The sequence below is a fragment of the Globicephala melas genome, chromosome 3 (genome assembly GCF_963455315.2).
Source record: "Globicephala melas chromosome 3, mGloMel1.2, whole genome shotgun sequence".
Lineage (NCBI taxonomy): Eukaryota > Metazoa > Chordata > Mammalia > Artiodactyla > Delphinidae > Globicephala > Globicephala melas.
Genome location: NC_083316.1, coordinates 105,919,235 through 105,938,895, shown reverse-complemented (window position 1 = coordinate 105,938,895; position 19,661 = coordinate 105,919,235). Strand labels below are relative to the sequence as shown.

General features: G+C 38.2%; 1 protein-coding gene across 1 annotated transcript in view; it reads left to right on the top strand.

The window, feature by feature from the left end:
* The window catches only part of FBN2 (fibrillin 2), a 231,314-nt gene that overhangs the window by 45,735 nt on the left and 165,918 nt on the right, over window positions 1-19,661 (top strand). Inside the window, exon 6 of the mRNA XM_030869739.2 lies at window positions 17,650-17,847. Coding sequence (XP_030725599.1) covers window positions 17,650-17,847 — 198 coding nt within the window. The remainder of the gene's footprint in view (window positions 1-17,649; window positions 17,848-19,661) is intronic.

The window sequence follows — 19,661 nt, the reverse complement described above, 5'->3', positions numbered from 1 at the left end:
GTTAAAGAGTTAGCCGGTCCCAGGTAGTTTTTCCAAAAGGCTGGATCTCGTTTTCAGCTGGTATTCCTTCTCTCTGTAGCTTGTTGGATGTCACCTTTCATAAAGTGCTTTTTATTCTTGTCAACCCTAAATCAGTGCAGCCTGTCTAATTTCTTGTTCATGTCTTTTAAAAACCTCTTAGCTGTTTCCACACCTTGGCAAGTTATTATAAATTAGACAAGAGCAGATTTTCACATTATAATGATTTTGAAGGATCTTTACTAAAACAAGCATGTGTACCTTTGAAGGGTTAAGCATCATTTAAATATTTTAATTATTAATATTTGCAGGTGACATGGGAATGATTAAAAATTTGGAGCTCCAGGGCATATTATTAATATAGCAATGTTCTAAAATTCTAATCAGAACAGGGATGTCCCTGCACAGAATGATAGCTGCCCTTGAACTTTACATCCTACCTTCAAGAGTACAGATAGAAAAAATTATGTGGAGTCTTAAGTTTTAGTTAACATATTTAACTTTCTTTAATATTTTCCACAATGAATAGCATGCTACCTGAAACAGTTAGAGGTCTTAACTGCAAAACACAAAAACCAAATTTGGCTCATTTAATTAAAAATAATAACAAATTGTATGTAATTGAAAGGGTAGATATAGAATCTGTGGGCAGTCTAGAGAAGGAAACTTGGAGACTAGGTGAGAGGCAAGGGAAGCTGACAGCAGAAAAATCAGCTGAGGTCTTAGCTGGTTAGTACCTAGTTAGTCCTTTGATACCTCCCCTGTCCTCCTGCTGTTGAGACAGATATCTGAATATGTACCTTTGCATCAGTTCTCCCACCAAAACTCACACAATAGAGCTTTCTCCTAAACGGGAAATAGGTTTGGAGGCAGAACGAGCCAAATATGTTCACATTTTCCCTACATAGCTCATCATATCTTTTGACCGTGATTTTCATGAACTCTATAAATCCATCACAACTATTCAAATTTATGAGGAATTAAAATAGAGCCTTTTTGTTAAACAGTTTAGTTGCCCTCAAAATGTATGATTAATTAAGGAAACCCTATGGGGTTTATTACTTCCTGTCTATATATTATGACAAACATTCTGTAATGACCCAAGAATTAGAACAACTTGCTTACTGAGTAGAAATCTGATAAGCACAATGCTTATATTATATACCAAAAAAGATAATATGAAATGTGTGAGTACTCGAGAAAGATGTTTTTTTCTAGTAGGAAATTTCAAGTTTGATTTCCTTTACTAATTAGCGACAGAAGATATAAATAGATAATATAAAATAAGAATCATAATCTTCTAATTTTTGAAGTCAATCAGAGACGCATATTTAACCTAGCAAACATCTGGTTGGAAATTTTAAAATTTACTTAAGTGTCAGGATGTGTTTCTGTATCTGGAATGTTAGCGAAGTTTGGAAACATGTGGACATTTAGCTGGAGTTTTCTTTGATCTTCATCATTAGGCAGTCAGAGCCTCTCCCATAAGCTCAGATGCTGACAATCTCATTGTATTCTGTGCCATGATTCCTCTCTACTGAGGGCCTGCTCTCAGTGGCACAAGGCATAGTCTCCTGGCAAGGAGATAGAGGCTGCAGGTAGAAATGGATAATCTGAAAACCAGATAATGTCATGGCTAATCACAAATTGATGATGGTGCTTTTGTTGCCAGGCTGGAGCAGTACTGCTGGAATAATGGCTAGGAGTCAGGAATCAAAAGGGGTGCTTTCTTTTACAGACCACATTAATGGATAAACGTTGTGCTGTTATATTTGTCCATTGTACTTTCTGGCGAGGTAAAAAGGGAGATTATTTTTCACTGAGTAAAATTATGTGGGTCTGGTATTTCTCTTTGCAAAATAATTTATTTCTGGCTGCACAGTATTAATTTTCAGGCTGTGAAACCTGGCTTCGATTCCAAACAGATCTTTGGGAAAGAGGGAACTTTAATAGAGAAAATAACTCCGTGAGGAAGTATATTATTTCTTGGAAGGATCCTGCTATCCATACAAGTGGTTTCTTCCAGCTTTCACATCCAGGAAAATTGTATCCGTGTATAATTATGAGGAACAAAGGTGGATGGAGGCTTTTCTGCTTCCCTCATCCTTCACCTTGCAATGTCACTGTATTGGCCGTAATGAAATAAAGCATAGAAAAGTGTGCTGTAAACTAGAGAGTGCTCTAAAATTGTTTATTAATAGCCACAATAGCCACAGTTATGAGAACAGCCACCAGCAGCTGCGCATTTATTAAAAGCCAGGCACTGTGTTAAGTACTGGAAGTTTTTATCTCATGACAGGCTGACATCCACATCGTAAGCTCTAAGTAAAGTTCTCTTATTATACTCATTTTTACAAATAAGGAAACTGAGTTAAAGTAACTTACTCAAGGCTATAGGTGAGTAGTTTGTGAAGCATAGGTGAATGGTTGTGAATCCAGAGCTGTCTGACTGCAATCCTGTGCTCTTAATTAGTGTGTTAAGTGCTTCTATATGCATATAATGCTAGAGCCCCAAAATACGACAGTTCACCTTTGAAGGTTTCAAGGTAGAAGATAAACTGCTTGAAAACCTCAATACTGTGTGGAGTAAGTGTACACACTTTATCTCATTATCATCCGTTGCTTTAAAAAGAAATGTGAGAAAGCTAATTGTGTGACTCTTTATCACATCTTTTTTTTTTTTTCCTGGTTCAGCCACTTACTGTCTTTGTGACCTTGGGCCAGTTACCTAACTTCACTGTACCTCGGTTTGCAAATCCCTAAAATGGGCATAATAATAGTACCTAAGTCATAGTGTTGTTTTGATGGTCAGAACAGTAAAAAGTATATGATGTATTTATAGTAGTTATACAGTACTTTATACCTCTGTTCATATCACTATTTATATGTGTATTTCCTCACATTGCCGACAACATCCTACACAGGAATGTGGGACTGTGTGCTTTCCACTGATTATGGGAAATCAGATTTTAGGCTCTAGAAGAATACATGTGATCTTTGATGTTTAGAACAATAATGCAAGGAAACACAGAACCTCTGAACTATGATCACTTATAAATATTTCAGTATTATTAGCAGTTTAGGCAATAGTTTGGCAACTGCTAAGAAAGTTTGAATGCTACAATCATGTCATAAGTTTCTATAGTTCTCCATGATATTTATGGTAGTAGTGATGTCATCTGGAGGAAAGCCAATTACACAAAAGATACCGTTTTATTAAATCTATTCCAGGCAGTCATGTTTGAGAATACAACAAGGGACTCATCTTTTGATAAGGTTAGATAAGTGTTTGCCAAAGTGCATTTATTTCATCCCACTCTAGTTTATTTTTGGCAGTGTTGAGTCTTCGTTGCTACGTGTGGGCTTTCTCTAGTTACAGTGAGCTAGGGGCTACTCTTTGTTGCGGTGCGCGGGCTTCTCATTGCGGTGACTTCTCTTGTTGCCGAGCAGGGGCTCTAGGCACACGGGCTTCAGTAGTTGTGGCATGCGGGCTCAGTAGTTGTGGCTCGTGGGCTCTAGAGCGCAGGCTCAGTAGTTGTGGCACATGGGCTTTGTTGCTCCGTGGCATGTGGGATCTTCCCAGACCAGGGCTCGAACCCGTGTCCCCTGCATTGGCAGGCAGACTCTTAACCACTGCACCACCCAGGAAGCCCCCCACTCTAGTCTCGAGGAATGCTATTGAATGAAAATATTTTATGAGCAAATAAATTTTGAACACTGCCTGTTATACCCTCCTCTTGGCAGTTAATAATGCACATAAGTACACTGAGGGCTCCTGAAAATCATGTAGTTTCACACTCACCTGCACATACACACATTTTTCCTTTTTTTAAATCAAATATATTTGATCACAGAATTTTTTTTTTTTTTTTTTTCTGGTACGCGGGCCTCTCACTGTTGTGGCCTCTCCCATTGCGGAGCACAGGCTCCGGATGCGCAGGCTCAGTGGCCATGGCTCACGGGCCGAGCCGCTCCGTGGCATGTGGGATCTTCCCGGACCGGGGCACGAACCTGTGTCCCCTGCATCGGCAGGTGGACTCTCAACCACTGCGCCACCAGGGAAGCCCCAGAATTCTTTTTTGACAAAATCCTCCAAATGTTCTGTGGAACTGGTGTTCCATTGACCACATCTTGGGAATTACTGAGTTAGACCATATTTCTGGATCTCAACTCAGTGGGTGTATTTTGTCATGAAAAGCCCTTGACACCCCAGATTCCATCGGCTGTAAGCCTCTAATTTGAGGTTGAATACTGCAGGAGAATGAATCAGGAGGCTCAAGCTGTCACATCAAATCCTTTTGACTTGGGGCTAGTTGCCAAAACTTTCTGGACTTTATTTCCTCATCTCTTCATCACAGGATCAGATAATCTGTAAGGGTGTTCTATCTTTAAAAGTTGTTATTGAAAATAATTAAAATTTAAATAATGCTATACAGTTCTCAAAATACTTTTCTATGCCTCCTCTAGAATGGCCTGGAAACCTTTTGGGAAGCTGGCAGCAAAGCCCAGCACCTACCTAATAGTGCAGGTTATTTTGGAAGTTTACAGAGCAGTGTTTCGCCTTCTATAGATACTGTGTGTGGCTTCTTGGGCATTTGGCCAGCAATGTCTACAGTTCCAGCACTGCAGCCTGTCTTAGCATTGAAGGGATACTTCTTCGTAGTCCACCTTCTTAGAGAACAGAAGAGAAGCTGCTGGTATGACTTGAAGTTGGTTGGGTCATCATGCCATAGAGTGCCTGCTGAAAGAGAATTTCCATAGCTGAGAAATACTTGCTCACTGAGAGTAGTGGAAAGGCTAAATCCAGTTGGACATGCAGCCATCTGAGACATGGTGGTTCTCTTTGGAGGCATATCAAAGTGTCCAGGGAAGTATTTGGTAAGCTGGACTTCACTTATGAGCTAAATTAAAGGATTACAGTCTTAAAACCAGGGAAAAAAATAAATGTCTCCAGTAAAGAGCATTTAATGCAGAGTGAGAACCACTGAACAAACACAGGACACTGCCCCCCAGCGATGATGCCACTGAGAGGTAGCAGATTGTGGTGCTTGAGGACATGGGTTTGGGGGTCAGATACATTTGACATTTAAATTCTGGCTTTGTCATGCACTGTCTTGTGACTCTGGGCAATTTTATTTAATTTTTATTTTATTTTCTTTAACCTATCTGAGCCTACTGTCATCATCTGTATAGAAAAGCTATTTATGCCAACCAAATAAAGTTATTGTACAGATAACTTTAAATGATGGGCATAATGTACTGCACAAACTTCATGGTAGGCACTGAAAAAGGATAGGAATGATTTATAGCTTCAAACATAACCTTAAAGAACTCTTGCCTCAACGCCAAAGGCTGTCTCATTCTCTGTTTCCTCATGGTGTTGGGAGACAGCTACTCCTGTGTGCATCAGTAGAACTTTCTGGGTTGATGGAAATGTTCTTTGTGCTGCCAGTATGGTAGCCACTAACCGCATGTGGCTCTTAAGCACTTGACATGTGGCTAGTGTGACTGAGGAACTGAATGTTTGTTTTATTTAATTTAAATATAAAGTTTAAATTTAGAGAGCCACATGTGGCTAGTGGCTACTGTTTTGGACAGCACAGTTACAGATTATAACAAACCACATTGGTATGAAATTTATAACTGCTGAAGCTTCTTTCTCTAAAGTACTTTTTCATGTCACAGATTCTACAGTTTAAAAAGTTGGTTGTGACCCCTTTAAGAAAAAAAAACACAAGGTATTCTTTTCTGGTGAATGTCATCAGCCACATTACTTAAAATCCTCCTATGCAAGGAGCTGATTCAGACTTTCACACTGTGGAAGAGAAAATATTCAGTGTAACCCCCCGAGGTTGTATTGAATTTCACTGAAATGATGGTGTGCTTATGACCAAGTATTTGATCACTTTAATCAATGTCCCATAATAATTAAAAAAAGCACGTTCTTTGTTTATATGGTACAAAATTGTAAATCCATCTATGGAGGCAAGCTTTTTGATTGTATCCCTATTTATTTTTTGTCTCTTCTGTCAGATTTGAAAAGATTCCTCTTATAACTTTATGCTTGTTTTACTGAAACTTTGCTATTGATATTTCATTACAGTTTTAGTGTATAAATCTTATATCCTCTTAATGAATTGTAATTTTCAACCTTAAGTAAATATGCTTTTTTGGACTCAGGTATTGCTTTTTGTGCCTGAATTCCATTCTATTTGATATTGATTATTACTACTTCAGCTTTATATCATTTTTCTTTGTCCTGTTTTCTACTCTTTATATCATTTCATTTTGATGGTTTTCTTATAGACAGAATAGAGCTAAATTTTGTTATTTTAATAAGATCTACAAATGATTTTTTGTTTGATTAAAAACTAAGCATGTTTGTGTTTATTGAGATTTCAGTATATTTATTTGGTTTATTCCCATTATTTTACTTTATGTATAAAAGTCATTATATTTTGTAGTTTTCCTTTTTTCCCCATTGCTATCATTTTTGGCTTAATCACTTACATTTCACTCCTCTGCTTCCACTGCCCTTCTTCCTTAATTAAGAAATTCTGTATTCTTTAAACTAGTGATTACCGTTGTATGGAAACATCTGTTCCTCTCTTACAACAGTTCTGTGGTATAGAAATGAAAAAATACCTATTCCTGGGGCTTCCCTGGTGGTGCAGTGGTTGAGAGTCCACCTGCCGATGCAGGAGACACGGGTTCGTGCCCCGGTCCAGGAAGATCCCACATGCCGCGGAGCAGCTGGGCCCGTGAGCCATGGCCGCTGAGCCTGCGCGTCCGGAGCCTGTGCTCCGCAATGGGAGAGGCCACAACAGTGAGAGGCCCGCGTACCGCAAAAAAACCACAAAAAACAAACAAACAAACAAAACCCTATTCATCTCATTCCTAGACATTTTACTTGTTCACATCTCCCAGTCCCAAGTTGAGATCTTAGGAATAATTTATTTCCAAGTCCTCATTATGGCAAGTACCTCTCCTATTCCCCAATTCCAGACATTATTATTTTAGGCTACTGTCTTACCATATAGCTCTTTTGTTTCAAGAATCCTTTCTCAAAAATTATAAATTAATAACCTGTAAATGTTGTTTCACTGTATTTTAACTCTCTATACTACAAATGGGAAGACTAATGCTAGGCTAGTCCATCTTCTTTGTAGATAGCCTGTTCTTTCTTTCTAGAGATGGAAAGATTTTTTTTTCCTTTTAGTCTTAAGGTTCAGATATTCAGAGATTTCATGAGGCTTTTTTTAATATATCTTTTTTCCCCATTATTCTTGTCTAGGACTCTATGAGCAATTTATTTTTATTTTTTAAATTTTTATTGGAGTATAGTTGCTTTACAGTGTTGTGTTAGTTTCTGCTGTACGACAAAGTGAATCAGCTATACGTATACATATATTCCCTCTTATTTGGATTTCCTTCCCATGTAGGTCACCACAGATCATTGAATAGAGTTCCCTGTGCTATACAGTAGGTTCTCATTAGTTATCTATTTTATATATAGTAGTGTGTATATGTCAATCCAATTCCAAATTCATCCCGCCCCCACTTCCCCCTGGTATCCATATGTCCATTCTCTATGTCTGTGTCTCTATTTCTGCTTTGCAAATAAGTTCATTTGTATCCTTTTTCTAGATTCCACATATAAGCGATATTATACGATATTTGTTTTTCTCTTTCTGACTTACTTCACCCTGTGACCAAAAGATGTAAAGCTACTTTTCACTTAAGCTTAGGAATTCTTTTTTTCCTATTATTTCTTTATTTTCTACTGTTTTTTTTTTTAAATCTTATTTTGGAATTCATATTATTTACATTCTTGTCTTCAATCTCTGTCTTCCAAGTCTCATCTTTTACTTATGATATTAATTTCTTAGAAATTTTGCTCTGTGCTGTAAGCTATTTCTTCTGTCTGATCTTCTAGACAACTAATTTAGCTTGAGACAGTGACCGTTTGTTTTTCTGTTCTTTGGTTGAGTCTGAATATTGAAAGGGTTTACTTTCTTGAACCAAAAAAAGACTTTAGTCTTTTAATATGTGTTTGTCTATTCATGAAGCAAATTCCCTTAATACCTATACCAGTCAAGCTACCTGGGTTTCTCCAGCGGTTACAAACTTGCAGGCTGTGTAAGATATAGTCCTTTTTATTTTACTGAGCTGCAATTGTAGTACTGTAACCTTCCTGCTGAGAGGTCACAGGGGCATCTTTTGCTCTTGAGCCTCTCCTGGTCCTGATGTACGAGGAACAGGTATAGCTCCAACCAGAGAGCCAGGAATGATTCACTTTACCAGTGTAGACCACCACCCATGCTGGACCACCCCTGCCAGCAGGGTCTGGGGACTCTCTGCTGTTCTTCATGTGGCTAGTCCCAGAGGAAGGGCCTCCCCCTTTGCAAGTCAAATGGATCTAATGATAGATGCTACCTGTGTCCTTTTAGAAGGCCTTATGACCTATGGTCTTTTTTGCTCTTCAGCATTTCCCTAAAACTCCCAAATAGTTAAAACCCCATTAAATGGATCACATGGCATTTGCTCTCTTCTCAGGAGAAATACCAGCCCCGCCCTGGCTGGTTAAATGTTATACTGGAAGTTCTATGTCAGGGCAGAATCATAGAGAAGGGCTTTGGTTTTCCATTCATATAGTGCGACATGTTTCCTGGGAAAGCTGTGATTTATGACGTTTGGTTGACTCAGTGCATATATATAGCTGCCTACGTGGCTCAGGAAGAGTTGATTTAGGCAGAAATTTCAGAAAGAAAACAGTACAGGGCTTCCCTGGTGGCGCAGTGGTTGAGAGTCCGCCTGCCAATGCAGGGGACATGGGTTCGTGCCCCAGTCTGGGAAGATCCCACATGCCGCGGAGCAGCTAAGCCCGTGAGCCACGGCCGCTGAGCCTGCGCGTCCGGAGCCTGTGCTCCGCAACGGGAGAGGCCACAATAGTGGGAGGCCCGCGTACCACAAAAAAAAAAAAAAGAAAACAGTACATTGCATCCATATTATTACATAAAGACTCTGTCATCAAACTGTGCCTAATATTTTATTCACTGCTGCTTTAATCCAGTCTTGTGACCTCATTGTATTTGGTGCAAGGGATGTATAAGATCTGTTCAAACACTGGTTTCCACTGACTTTATTGATAATGGATAAATGTTTGTGAGCCCATATTACTTTTCCCTGAAATTATTCAGGCTTACTTAATTATACTATAGGTTTTTCTTAGCTACCATAAAATTTGGTACTTTGTTGATTTGACTTGCATATTATCCATCTTCTGTGTTAATCATTTATGTCTGTGGTTCCCTTATTAACTCATGACAACATACTTTTGTCTTTTTAACTTTCTTTTTCAGAAGTGACAATATATTTCTGCTTAAATAATCTTACTTGTTTATAATCTTAAGCAATTTTTGTCATCCTTAAAGTAAGTTAATTGGCTTTGCTCTTGGGAGAGTGCACTTTAAGTTCATAGGCCATGAGTTTTAGGACCACATCTCTGATGGCCCTCATCCTTATGAAACGTGACATCAAAGATAGCAATTTTGTTTGCATCACTGGCCAGTACCTAATTATCTTTCCTGCCTCTTCATTCTTCGAGTGCTCTTTGATGTCAGCAGTAGCCTTGTGCTTTGAAGGACTGTATGTAGAGGGTGGTGAAAGGGGTCCTTATTTGCTGAGTCCACATTCCACTGAAATATTAAATAACGGTATTATGTTAGAAACAAAATGCAATGCAACTGTGGTAATTAAAATAGTTACTCATCTATTTGCAGAAGCAAAGTCTTTAATGTTTCTCTCAGTGTAAGAGAGAGAATTTGTCCCTAACATAATCTGGCTAGATGGAGACTCATCTTTGGGAGAAATCAGAAACAAAGCAAGACCAGGCTTGCTCATTGGGAATTAGGAGATTGTACATTGGATGGGAGGAGGCATTTGTGGAGCGGAGACAATATTCATTTAAATGCTAAAGGACTTTGATCTGTTAGGAGAAGGCAAAGCTACCAAAAGCTGAGACTGTGGATGTTCACTCTCGGGGTCTCATTAATGCATCGTGCATGGTGCAGTGCTTTGGTATGAAGTGGATGGCCAAGTCCAATGTCAGCTTCACTTTTTTTAAAAAATTAATTTTAATTGGAGTATCGTTGCTTTACAATGTTGTGTTAGTTTCTACTGTATAACAAAATGAATCAGCTACACGTATACATATATCCCTTCTTTTTTGGATTTCCTTCCCATTTAGGTCACCACAGTGTATTAAGTAGAGTTCCCTGTGCTATACAGTAGGTTCTCATTAGTTGTCTATTTTATACATAGTATCAGTAATGTATATGTGTCAATCCCAATCTCCCAATTCCTCCCATTCCCCTCTCCTTTCCCCCTTGGTATCCATACATTTCTTTTTACCAGCTCTTTGATTCTCCACATATAACTTAATGTCTGATTTTTAGTTTTTTCATGTGTAAAAATGACAAAAATTGTTAGCGCATCAAAATAAAGTGAGATAGTTTATAGAAAGGGTCATTATAAAGTGCCTGCCACAGAGTTAATTTTCCTCTCTTGATTGTCAATAAGTAGGGACAATGAGTCAGGGAAAACAATGAGATACCATTTTTCACTCATTAAATTAATAAAAATTAAACCGTTTGCTTCTACTCAGTGTTGGAAGGAGTGTGAGGAAATAATAGTGTAAATTGGTACCACCTATTCAGAGAGCAATTCCGTAATATTTTTCAAACTGGCTACTTGACCCAGCAATACCAGACCTCGGAACTGACCTTACAGAAAATCTGCCAAGCTGTGTAGTGAAGAAGACCCATGCAGCACTGTGTGCACTTGTGCTCAGTTGTAAACAGCATAAATATCCATCCCAAAGCAGGTGAGCAGTGTGGAAGGGGGATGTTTCAGTGCCCTCAGTGGTGACTCTGTATATGAAAAAGACTCAAAGTTTATTTGTTTTGGTGTTAAAAATTCGGGTTTGCTTTTTTAAGTATACTTTCAAAACCCTGGTCATTCTGGGAGCTTTTTTTGCGGTACGCGGGCCTCTCACTGATGTGGCCTCTCCCGTTGCGGAGCACAGGCTCCGGATGCGCAGGCTCAGCAGCCATGGCTCACGGGCCCAGCCGCTCCGCGACATGTGGGATCTTCCCGGAGCAGGGCACGAACCCGTGTCCCCTGCATCGGCAGGCGGACTCTCAACCACTGCGCCACCAGGGAAGCCCCGGGAGCTTTTTAAAAATATTTTTTAATTGTGTAAAATACATGTAATGCGAAACTTACCATCTTAACCATTTTTAAGTGTACAGTTCAGTGACATTAAATACACTCACATTGTTGTGCTACCATCACCACCATCCATCCACAGAACTTTTTTGTCTTACAAAACTGAAACTGAACCCATTAAACACTTAACTCCCCATCTACCCTCCAGCCTCTGACAAGCACCATTCTACTTTCTGTCTCTATGAATGTGACTACTGTAGACATTTCATAAAAGTGGAATCATTCAGTATTTTTCCTTTTGTCGCTGGTTTGCTTTACTCAGAATAATGTCCTTAAGGTTCACCCGTGTTGTAGCATGTGTCAGAATTTCCTTCCTTTTTAAGACTGAATAGTATTCCATTGTATGTATTTCGTTTATTCATTAATCAGTCAATGGACACATGGGTTGTGTCCACCTCTTGACTATTGTGAATAATGGTGCTGTGTACGTGGTTGTCCATATATCTCTTCAGATCCCTGCTTTCAGTTCTTTAGTGTATATTCCTTGAGCTTTCAAATTTGGCGTATAAATATCACTCATCTACTAATAAGTCTAGCAGATTTTAGTAGTCACTTTAAGAGGTCTTTAAATAGTATTTGGTCCCATTTTCATATGTAGCTAATGAAACACCTCCCTACCTTTTAAACTGCTTTAATATATTAAGTACACCTAATATCTCCCTTAAGTACTTCAGTTGTGCAACTTAAAAACCTTTGTAAGCACTCAAGTTACTCTCATAAACCTAATTAAAATCTAAATGTCTAAGTACTCAAACTTACAAATTTATAAAAATCTGAACTTCACTTAAATGATCCCGTTGTGTGTATAAGCATAGTCACATTTTAACATAAAAATCACAACTCTAAATAAATTACATAATTATTTATTTTAAACTGTGGTTACAAGACAATCTAATGGAATGGGCAAGATGCTATTAAACATTACAGGTACATAATTTTTGCACAAGTTCCTAAAAGCAAAAATATTAAATTAATGGCTTTGATTCTCTTAAACATTTCTGTACTTAATTCTAAAATTTCCTGAGGGTGACAGATGTTTTTCCATCCTGGAAGATAATCGCTATCTTATTTCACTTTACTTAACTCTGAATATTTAGACCCGGCATGAATTCTGGACCAGCAGACATTTAGGCAAATTTTATTGAGACTAAGGAAACTATAATTAGAGTGGTTGCCTTCTCTGCATGCTCCAGTTATATCTGTGATCAGATATTTCGGCTGGCAGACTGACTAGATAGATTCTCAATTAGAACCATAATGGAATGCACTAAACCTTATTTGTAATTGCTATGTCAAAAACTCCATTACTCAAAGGAGGCTGTCATATGGCCAGGATCATTAGACTTAGATTATACACATTCCATAGTTCTTCATTGTACTCACTCATGTCTGCAGCTCCCACACAAGACGATCACTTGATTGCATGTTGTATTTCTTTGGTTCCTGAGAATGGAAAGAATGGAAATGCCTTCTTGCTTAAGTCCAAAGACTGTGCAGCTTGATGAGAAATCTCACATATTTTCATACACCTTCTGGGATCAGGCAATTATTTGTGTACTAAAGTGGGGATGAATGGAATTTTGGATATCTTTATGGCATTATTTGACTGCACAACTCCAGGGGATGTCATTTACATTACAGTAGTTGTGGGTAGCTTTCCTAAATTATGGAGTGTACATCTGTGCAGTTGTGAACCTTAACTGCATTCTGCGGACAGTTAAATAAATACTACTACAGCCACATGGACAGCTGATGTATTGCTATCACTGTGACTAATTTCCCGCCTCATGTGGGGCTTCTTGGGGACACCTAGTCTATTGATCTTACTGCTTTCTCCCACTTCTTAATCTGTAAGTCCATTCCTTTTTTCACTTCCCAGCTCATCCAGCTTAGATTCCATAGTCTATAATTTCAAAATATATCTAACAACACCTTACACCCCCTTGCCATTCTGAATTGTTTTCTTCTCTGACAGACAAAACCCTAATCCTAGATGAACCCTTATCTCTGAGTGAGCTTCTCAGCTGCCTAGAGCTGTTGGAAAAAGTCACAAAACAGACAGATGGGTCCCATTATAAGTTCATCTTATTCTTCCACCATAGAGAGGTGCTGTTGTCACCTGGGAATCTGCTGGATTCTCAGGTCAGCTCCCTCTCTTGGTATCTGCAGTGTCCATCTCAGTTAGCCTCTGAGATCTGACACCCCAGCTAACCTCTGCCAAAGACCTACTGTCTCACCTCCTGTTTTACAAAGAAAAGAGAAGGTATCTGAGAGGACATTGCTCATTATCCTCTACTATATAAACATGCCTACATCTCTGTGCAGCCTGCCATTCCTCCCTTGGGTTACAAGAACAGTGCTTTTCTTCTCCTATCTAAGGATAACTCCACACAAATTCTGGTTTCACTCTCAGCCTGACTCCTTAGGGGTCTTATACTAGAAATTATTATTCTCTATGGTAATCAGAAACCCTCCCTTTCAACTAGGTCATTCCCATTGACTTTAGTAATCCTCGTCTCTTCCACAAAACAAAACAAAAAGAATAAATAAGCAAAAAAATAAATGAATAAATAAAAAATTTCTCCCTCAATCCCAAATCCCCAGCAGACCTGTTTTTGTCTTTACCTTCTTGAAACCTCTGCAAAGGTTGTCTGGTTGTCCATATGACAATAATGCTCATCTTTGGTTAGCTATCACTGTTTAGCATCTCTAGTTATATTAAGAGGACTTGTGAAATATAGCAAAATTCCCAACTATATTCAATTGTATTTATTTAAAGTAAAATGGTAACATAGGCTATAATAATAAAGATAGAAACTAGAAAATATTAGCACAGATGTGGAGGAATTGGAACTCTCACTCATTACTGGTAGGAATATAAAACCATGAAGTCATTTTGGAAAACATTTTGACAGTTTCTTTAAAAGTTAAACATGTGCTCACTGTATGGCCCAGCAAAAGGCCACTGGTTGGTTATCAGATGTGGTATATCCATATAGTGGAATATTATTCAGCAGTAAAAAGGATTGAAGTACTGACCCATGCCATAGCATGGATGATCCTCAAGAACGTTATGCTAACCAAAAGAAGCCAGACAAGAAAGATCACATATCATATGATTCCATTTCTATGAAATTGTCCAGAAAAGGCAGATTTATAGTGACAGAAAGATTAGTGGTTGATGGGGGCTGGGAATGAGCACAAGGAATCTTTTTGGGGTGATGCAAATGTCCTAAAGTTGGATTGTGGGGATGGTTGCACAGTTCAATAAAATTTATGAAAAATCATTGAATTGTACATTTAAAACAGATGAATATAGATGTATAAGTTATACCTTAATGAATTTAAGTTTTTGATGAGTTTGCTAATTGTACCAATTGCTTAATGTGAATAAAAGTGAAATTATATAAAGCCAATTAATATGCTGTATTGCAGTTAGATATTTGAAAATCAAAATAGCAATATTTGTGTTTCACAGGATAATTTTTAACAAAATTTTCTTGGTCATATAGTAATTAGGAAAACATCTGTTTCCAACCCACTGGTTCCAGCATACCAAGTGTTAAGCAGTTCACTCCTTTTATCCTTTGTTAACACACTGCAAGTATGTCCTTACCTATGAATGGTTAGCATGGTATACAATAATATTTTACTTGAAGTGAAAACTTGATGAGTGTATGGCCAATCATAACATTTAATTAAGGTCTCTTAGTACTCTTTGACCATAATTAAAATGCTAGTAATGTCTGGGACAGAATGGTTTTAAATCTGATCAGGAAATTTAAATCTCTTTTCAGTGTCTAATATTTGTTCACATTTTACATGTGAGTAATTCTGGAATAAATAGGTTACATTGTAAGTTTAAATTTTAAGGTAATCACTTGCCAACCAGAAAGCAAAGTGTAACCATGTAAGAAAATAGATTCTGAAGCACAGTCTTAACGAAGGGAAATACAGGCAGAAGAAATAAGGAATGGTAAACTCTGTTCCCGGGAAGGGGAGTCTGGGGTTGGCTTAATTAGGGCCTTTAACATGCAAGGTCGTTTGCAGGGACAAACAGCTATCATTGTCATGATAGTCCTCTTCTCCAAGAAGATCAGACTAAGAGGACACAATTTTAAGAAGGTGCTGTAGTTAGAAGGAAGGCATTTCCTGACAAACTGGTTTACTTAAGAATGAGATTATGAGAGAGGCTATGCAGGCTTCTCTCTGGGAATCCTAAAAGGGTACAGAATGTGAACGTAGGTATATATGCATGAATCTATGAAAAAAAAAACAGAAAAAGAGACTTGGTGAAAAGTAGGCTTTTCCCTGCTTGTTCAGAACGTGATACAATTTATCGTAAGTCTAATATTTATTTAAAATGGCAAAATAACGTGTTGCCTGAAGGACAATAGAGTAGGTTTAAAAAATTTATGACCTGGCAATTTGTGGTATGGGAAGCATGCTTCTTTACAAGGTTGACATATCTACATGTATAATACAAAGATTGTCTTCTTCAAAAACATGATTTGCAGCCAGCACATCTGTTCTTGTGTAATGGATTAAAATGAGCTATTTTTGTTGAAGTTCAGTTGCAGAGTAACAGAATGTTAAGCCAGCTTGCTAAAAAAGTTACCTATTTTAGATTTTTTCCCTTTATATTGAACTTTTAAAATGTTCTTGTATCTGACAAAGCCTCATTCTTCATTAAGAAACAGAAATTTTATGTGGCTCTAAGGTGTATTTTTGTCATACTGTAGCATTTAGATGAAATCTAAGTTGTTCTTGTTTAACATTTTGAATGTTAAATTATATCCAAGTTTGATATTTCCCAGGAACAGTTTTTCATAAAAATCTTACCAACATTATTGACTGTTCTTCCATGGAATGTAACATTGTTTTGTTCTTACAAAAATCTGAAATAAACTTGTTCTGGCTTTCCCCTTCAAATGGAATTATGTCATTTGCATTAAGGCTTATCAGGAAATCCTGACTATCCTCTTACATTCCCAAGAGTTAATAAACTGTATGCATACAAATCTCTGTAAATGGGGGAAAAGCTTTTTCACATATTTCTGTTGTAACTTTATAACAAATGTTAATCATTTAATTCGTCAGTCTTTGGGAAACTGACCTTTCTCTGATTTTCTGTGTCTTTCAAAACACAAGCAACAAATTAAAAATCCATTAATAATTCAGTTCTGCTTAAAATAATATACATATACTGATCATCTTAAAGAGTCATTTAAGTAAATTATAGCAGGAAGAGAGATATAATAGAAATGCACAGCTTTCAAGTTGCTTGTAGTCTGGATCAGTCCTTCTTAAACTTTAAGGTGTGTATGGATCTCCTAAATATCTTGTTAAATGCATATTCTAAGTCAGTGTGTCTGGTATGAGGCCTCAGTCTGCATTTCTAACCAGCTCCTGAGTGATGCATTTGTTGCTGGTCCATGAACCACTTTGTGACCCAAGGGTCATAATAGCTGTCCTTAATATTCATAGAAGAGTCTGCGTGTAGATCATAAGTGACACACATTTGCTAACGTTTTTATCATCATCATAACCGAGCTGGACAATTGTACAATCATCTTCTAGAGAATAGAGATCATATAATATTAACTTGGAAAGAATCCATGACCATGGGCCTTATTAGTACTGTGTTCCAAGCTGAGCTACACGTAGAACTAAACAGACTGACAAGGAAACAGAAATCAATTGTTAGAACTAAATGATTGTAGACATTCTGGACTGCCCAAATATAGACGTGATATGGAAGGGTATATCTTCATTGGTTCTGTTTTGATTTTCTGAACTCTTGACCACCTAGTGAAAGAAGAAATTTTTCTCGGTAAAGAGGAGCCACTAAAGCAGGTACAATCAGGGCACAGGTGGCGCACACCAGTGAGTGAAGAGGGCTGAGTGGCTGTGGCGGTGCTGTCATAGAGGGGACACACTTCACTCCACTACTGCCATGCAACATGTCAGGCCTAGCATGGCTAGAACTTCCAACTTTTTAAGAAAAGCCAGAAATACAAATTTCATGTGAAATTTCCCCATTTAAAAATGTTGGCTACTCATTTAAATTCTTTTAAAACATTAGGCGGCCAAGAAAACACATCTGTGTCCCAGACACAACCCTTGAGCCATCTATTTACAGTGTCTAGGGTAGAATACATTGAATTCTTGTAATGCACTTCTCAATATTGAAAAATTAAGAATTTTCAAAATCAAACACATTGGCCTCTTGTTGTGCGATGTTTTCATCAGAAGAGTCTCTGTTTTATGTATTTGGAGGTCCTGGTGTAAGATTGGTGTGTGATCATAAAACCTGTCTTCCTGTCTTCTTTCACATTCCAGATTACAGGACAGGCCCATGTTTCACTCAGGTCAACAACCAGATGTGCCAAGGGCAGCTGACAGGCATTGTCTGCACAAAGACTCTGTGCTGTGCCACCATTGGACGGGCCTGGGGCCACCCCTGTGAGATGTGTCCCGCCCAGCCTCAGCCCTGCCGGCGGGGCTTCATCCCCAACATCCGCACTGGAGCTTGCCAAGGTGAGTTAGCCTTCAGCCTGTGTGCACAGAGTCACCCATGTGTCTGGGCTCCTTTCAGTGCGCTGGGAGAATCTGGCACTGTGGATGGGAACCTTTAACCCAATACTGTTTCCAAGAGGAGCCTCATCAGCAAGCCTGACTAGAGATGGCTTACCTTCTAGCCACCTAATAAATATTTTTCAATTGACCAAAAAGGAGAAGAGATATATGAAAAGTATGAAAAACTGGGGAAAATTTTTAAAATACAATTAAAAATATTCAATACAGTCAGAGGATAAGCCATTCCATGTCTTCATCCAGATGGTGCTACACACTCCCTGCTACAGCCCCTCAAACTTTGCATATGTAAATACCCAGGCGACACAGTTTTTCTGTCTTTCCAATCTCATTCAACATATAAGAACCTGAACCCAGGTGACAGGGAGAAGTGAGCCGTCCGGTATTGTTATTAATAGTATCTTCAGAGACAAAGTATTAACTCCATCCATGACTGTAGTTATTTCTGAGCTTATAACCAGTTGGTTACAATCTTGTCTCCAGGCAATCTTCCTAACGACATATCAGGGTTAGATTGGGGCCCTGAGGATGCTACAACCATAAACTTTAAACCAAATAGCTGGAAATTGTTAAATACTTAACTGGATAATTACTTTTCAGCCACCATGATTCTTAGCCTTTTTTGGCAACTTCTCTGACGTCATATGGATTAAACACGTTTTTAGAGCTTGGAACAGAGTGCCATAATGAGCTTTCAAATGGTGGTAGGATCACAGGAAACTGGAAAGTACTTTTGTATTATTCACAGAAATGATGTTACTCATACTTGTCATGAGAGTTAGGTTTATTTGTTCTAATTAAATCATGTACAAAGTTAGATGGGAAATCTTTCAAACTGATGTTAGTAACCAGTGTCAGAGGTAGAGAGGTTACCTATCCAGCCCATGTAAATGGTATATTGCAGAAAACCAGGCCAGTGCCCTAAAACCCAAACGAAAATTGTAGTGTGGGGAGCCTGTATATAACCTCAATCCATTGAATAATAAAATCTGAGTGCTCTGTGTAATTTGGTAAGTGTATCTCCGATAGTGGCCTCCAAAGATTTGTGTTAGTTTTGTAGTTTTATAAAAGGTAGTTTAGGGCTTCCCTGGTGGCGCAGTGGTTGAGAGTCCACCTGCCGATGCAGGGGACACGGGTTCGTGCCCCAGTCCGGGAAGATCCCACATGCTGCGGAGCGGCTGGGCCCGTGAGCCATGGCCGCTGAGCCTGCACGTCCCAAGCCTGTGCTCCGCAACGGGAGAGGCCACAGCAGTGAGAGGCCCGCGTACCGCAAAAAAAAAAAAAAAAAGGTAGTTTAAAAAATGATCTGTATCTAAACTCTTTTCAAATCAAAACTACCGGGATACCCAAGAGATGACCATATAACCCAGCAGATTCACAACTTTATGTTTACTTGCATGTAAAAGCCTTGTCAGCTGTGGACTTAGAATGGTTTTGTGAGTATTTTGTCTCTTGGATTAATACCAACCACAACAAATATGAAGTTTGGGTTAAATGTCATTTTTAATCTGTTGTTTACTATGGATAACAACATTCTAAATCATTGATATGATTATCGGTATGATTCTATAGAGTTCCTGATAAAGCAAGTTTTTTCTATAAAAGATACACTATACTATATAGTATATAGTATTTACCATACTACATAGAATTCCTAGGTTAGGTATAGATTACTGTATAATTTATGTAATTTAATGGATTACTATTACAGATAAAATGCTGTATAGATCTACTAGATTAATACTGACTAGATTTAC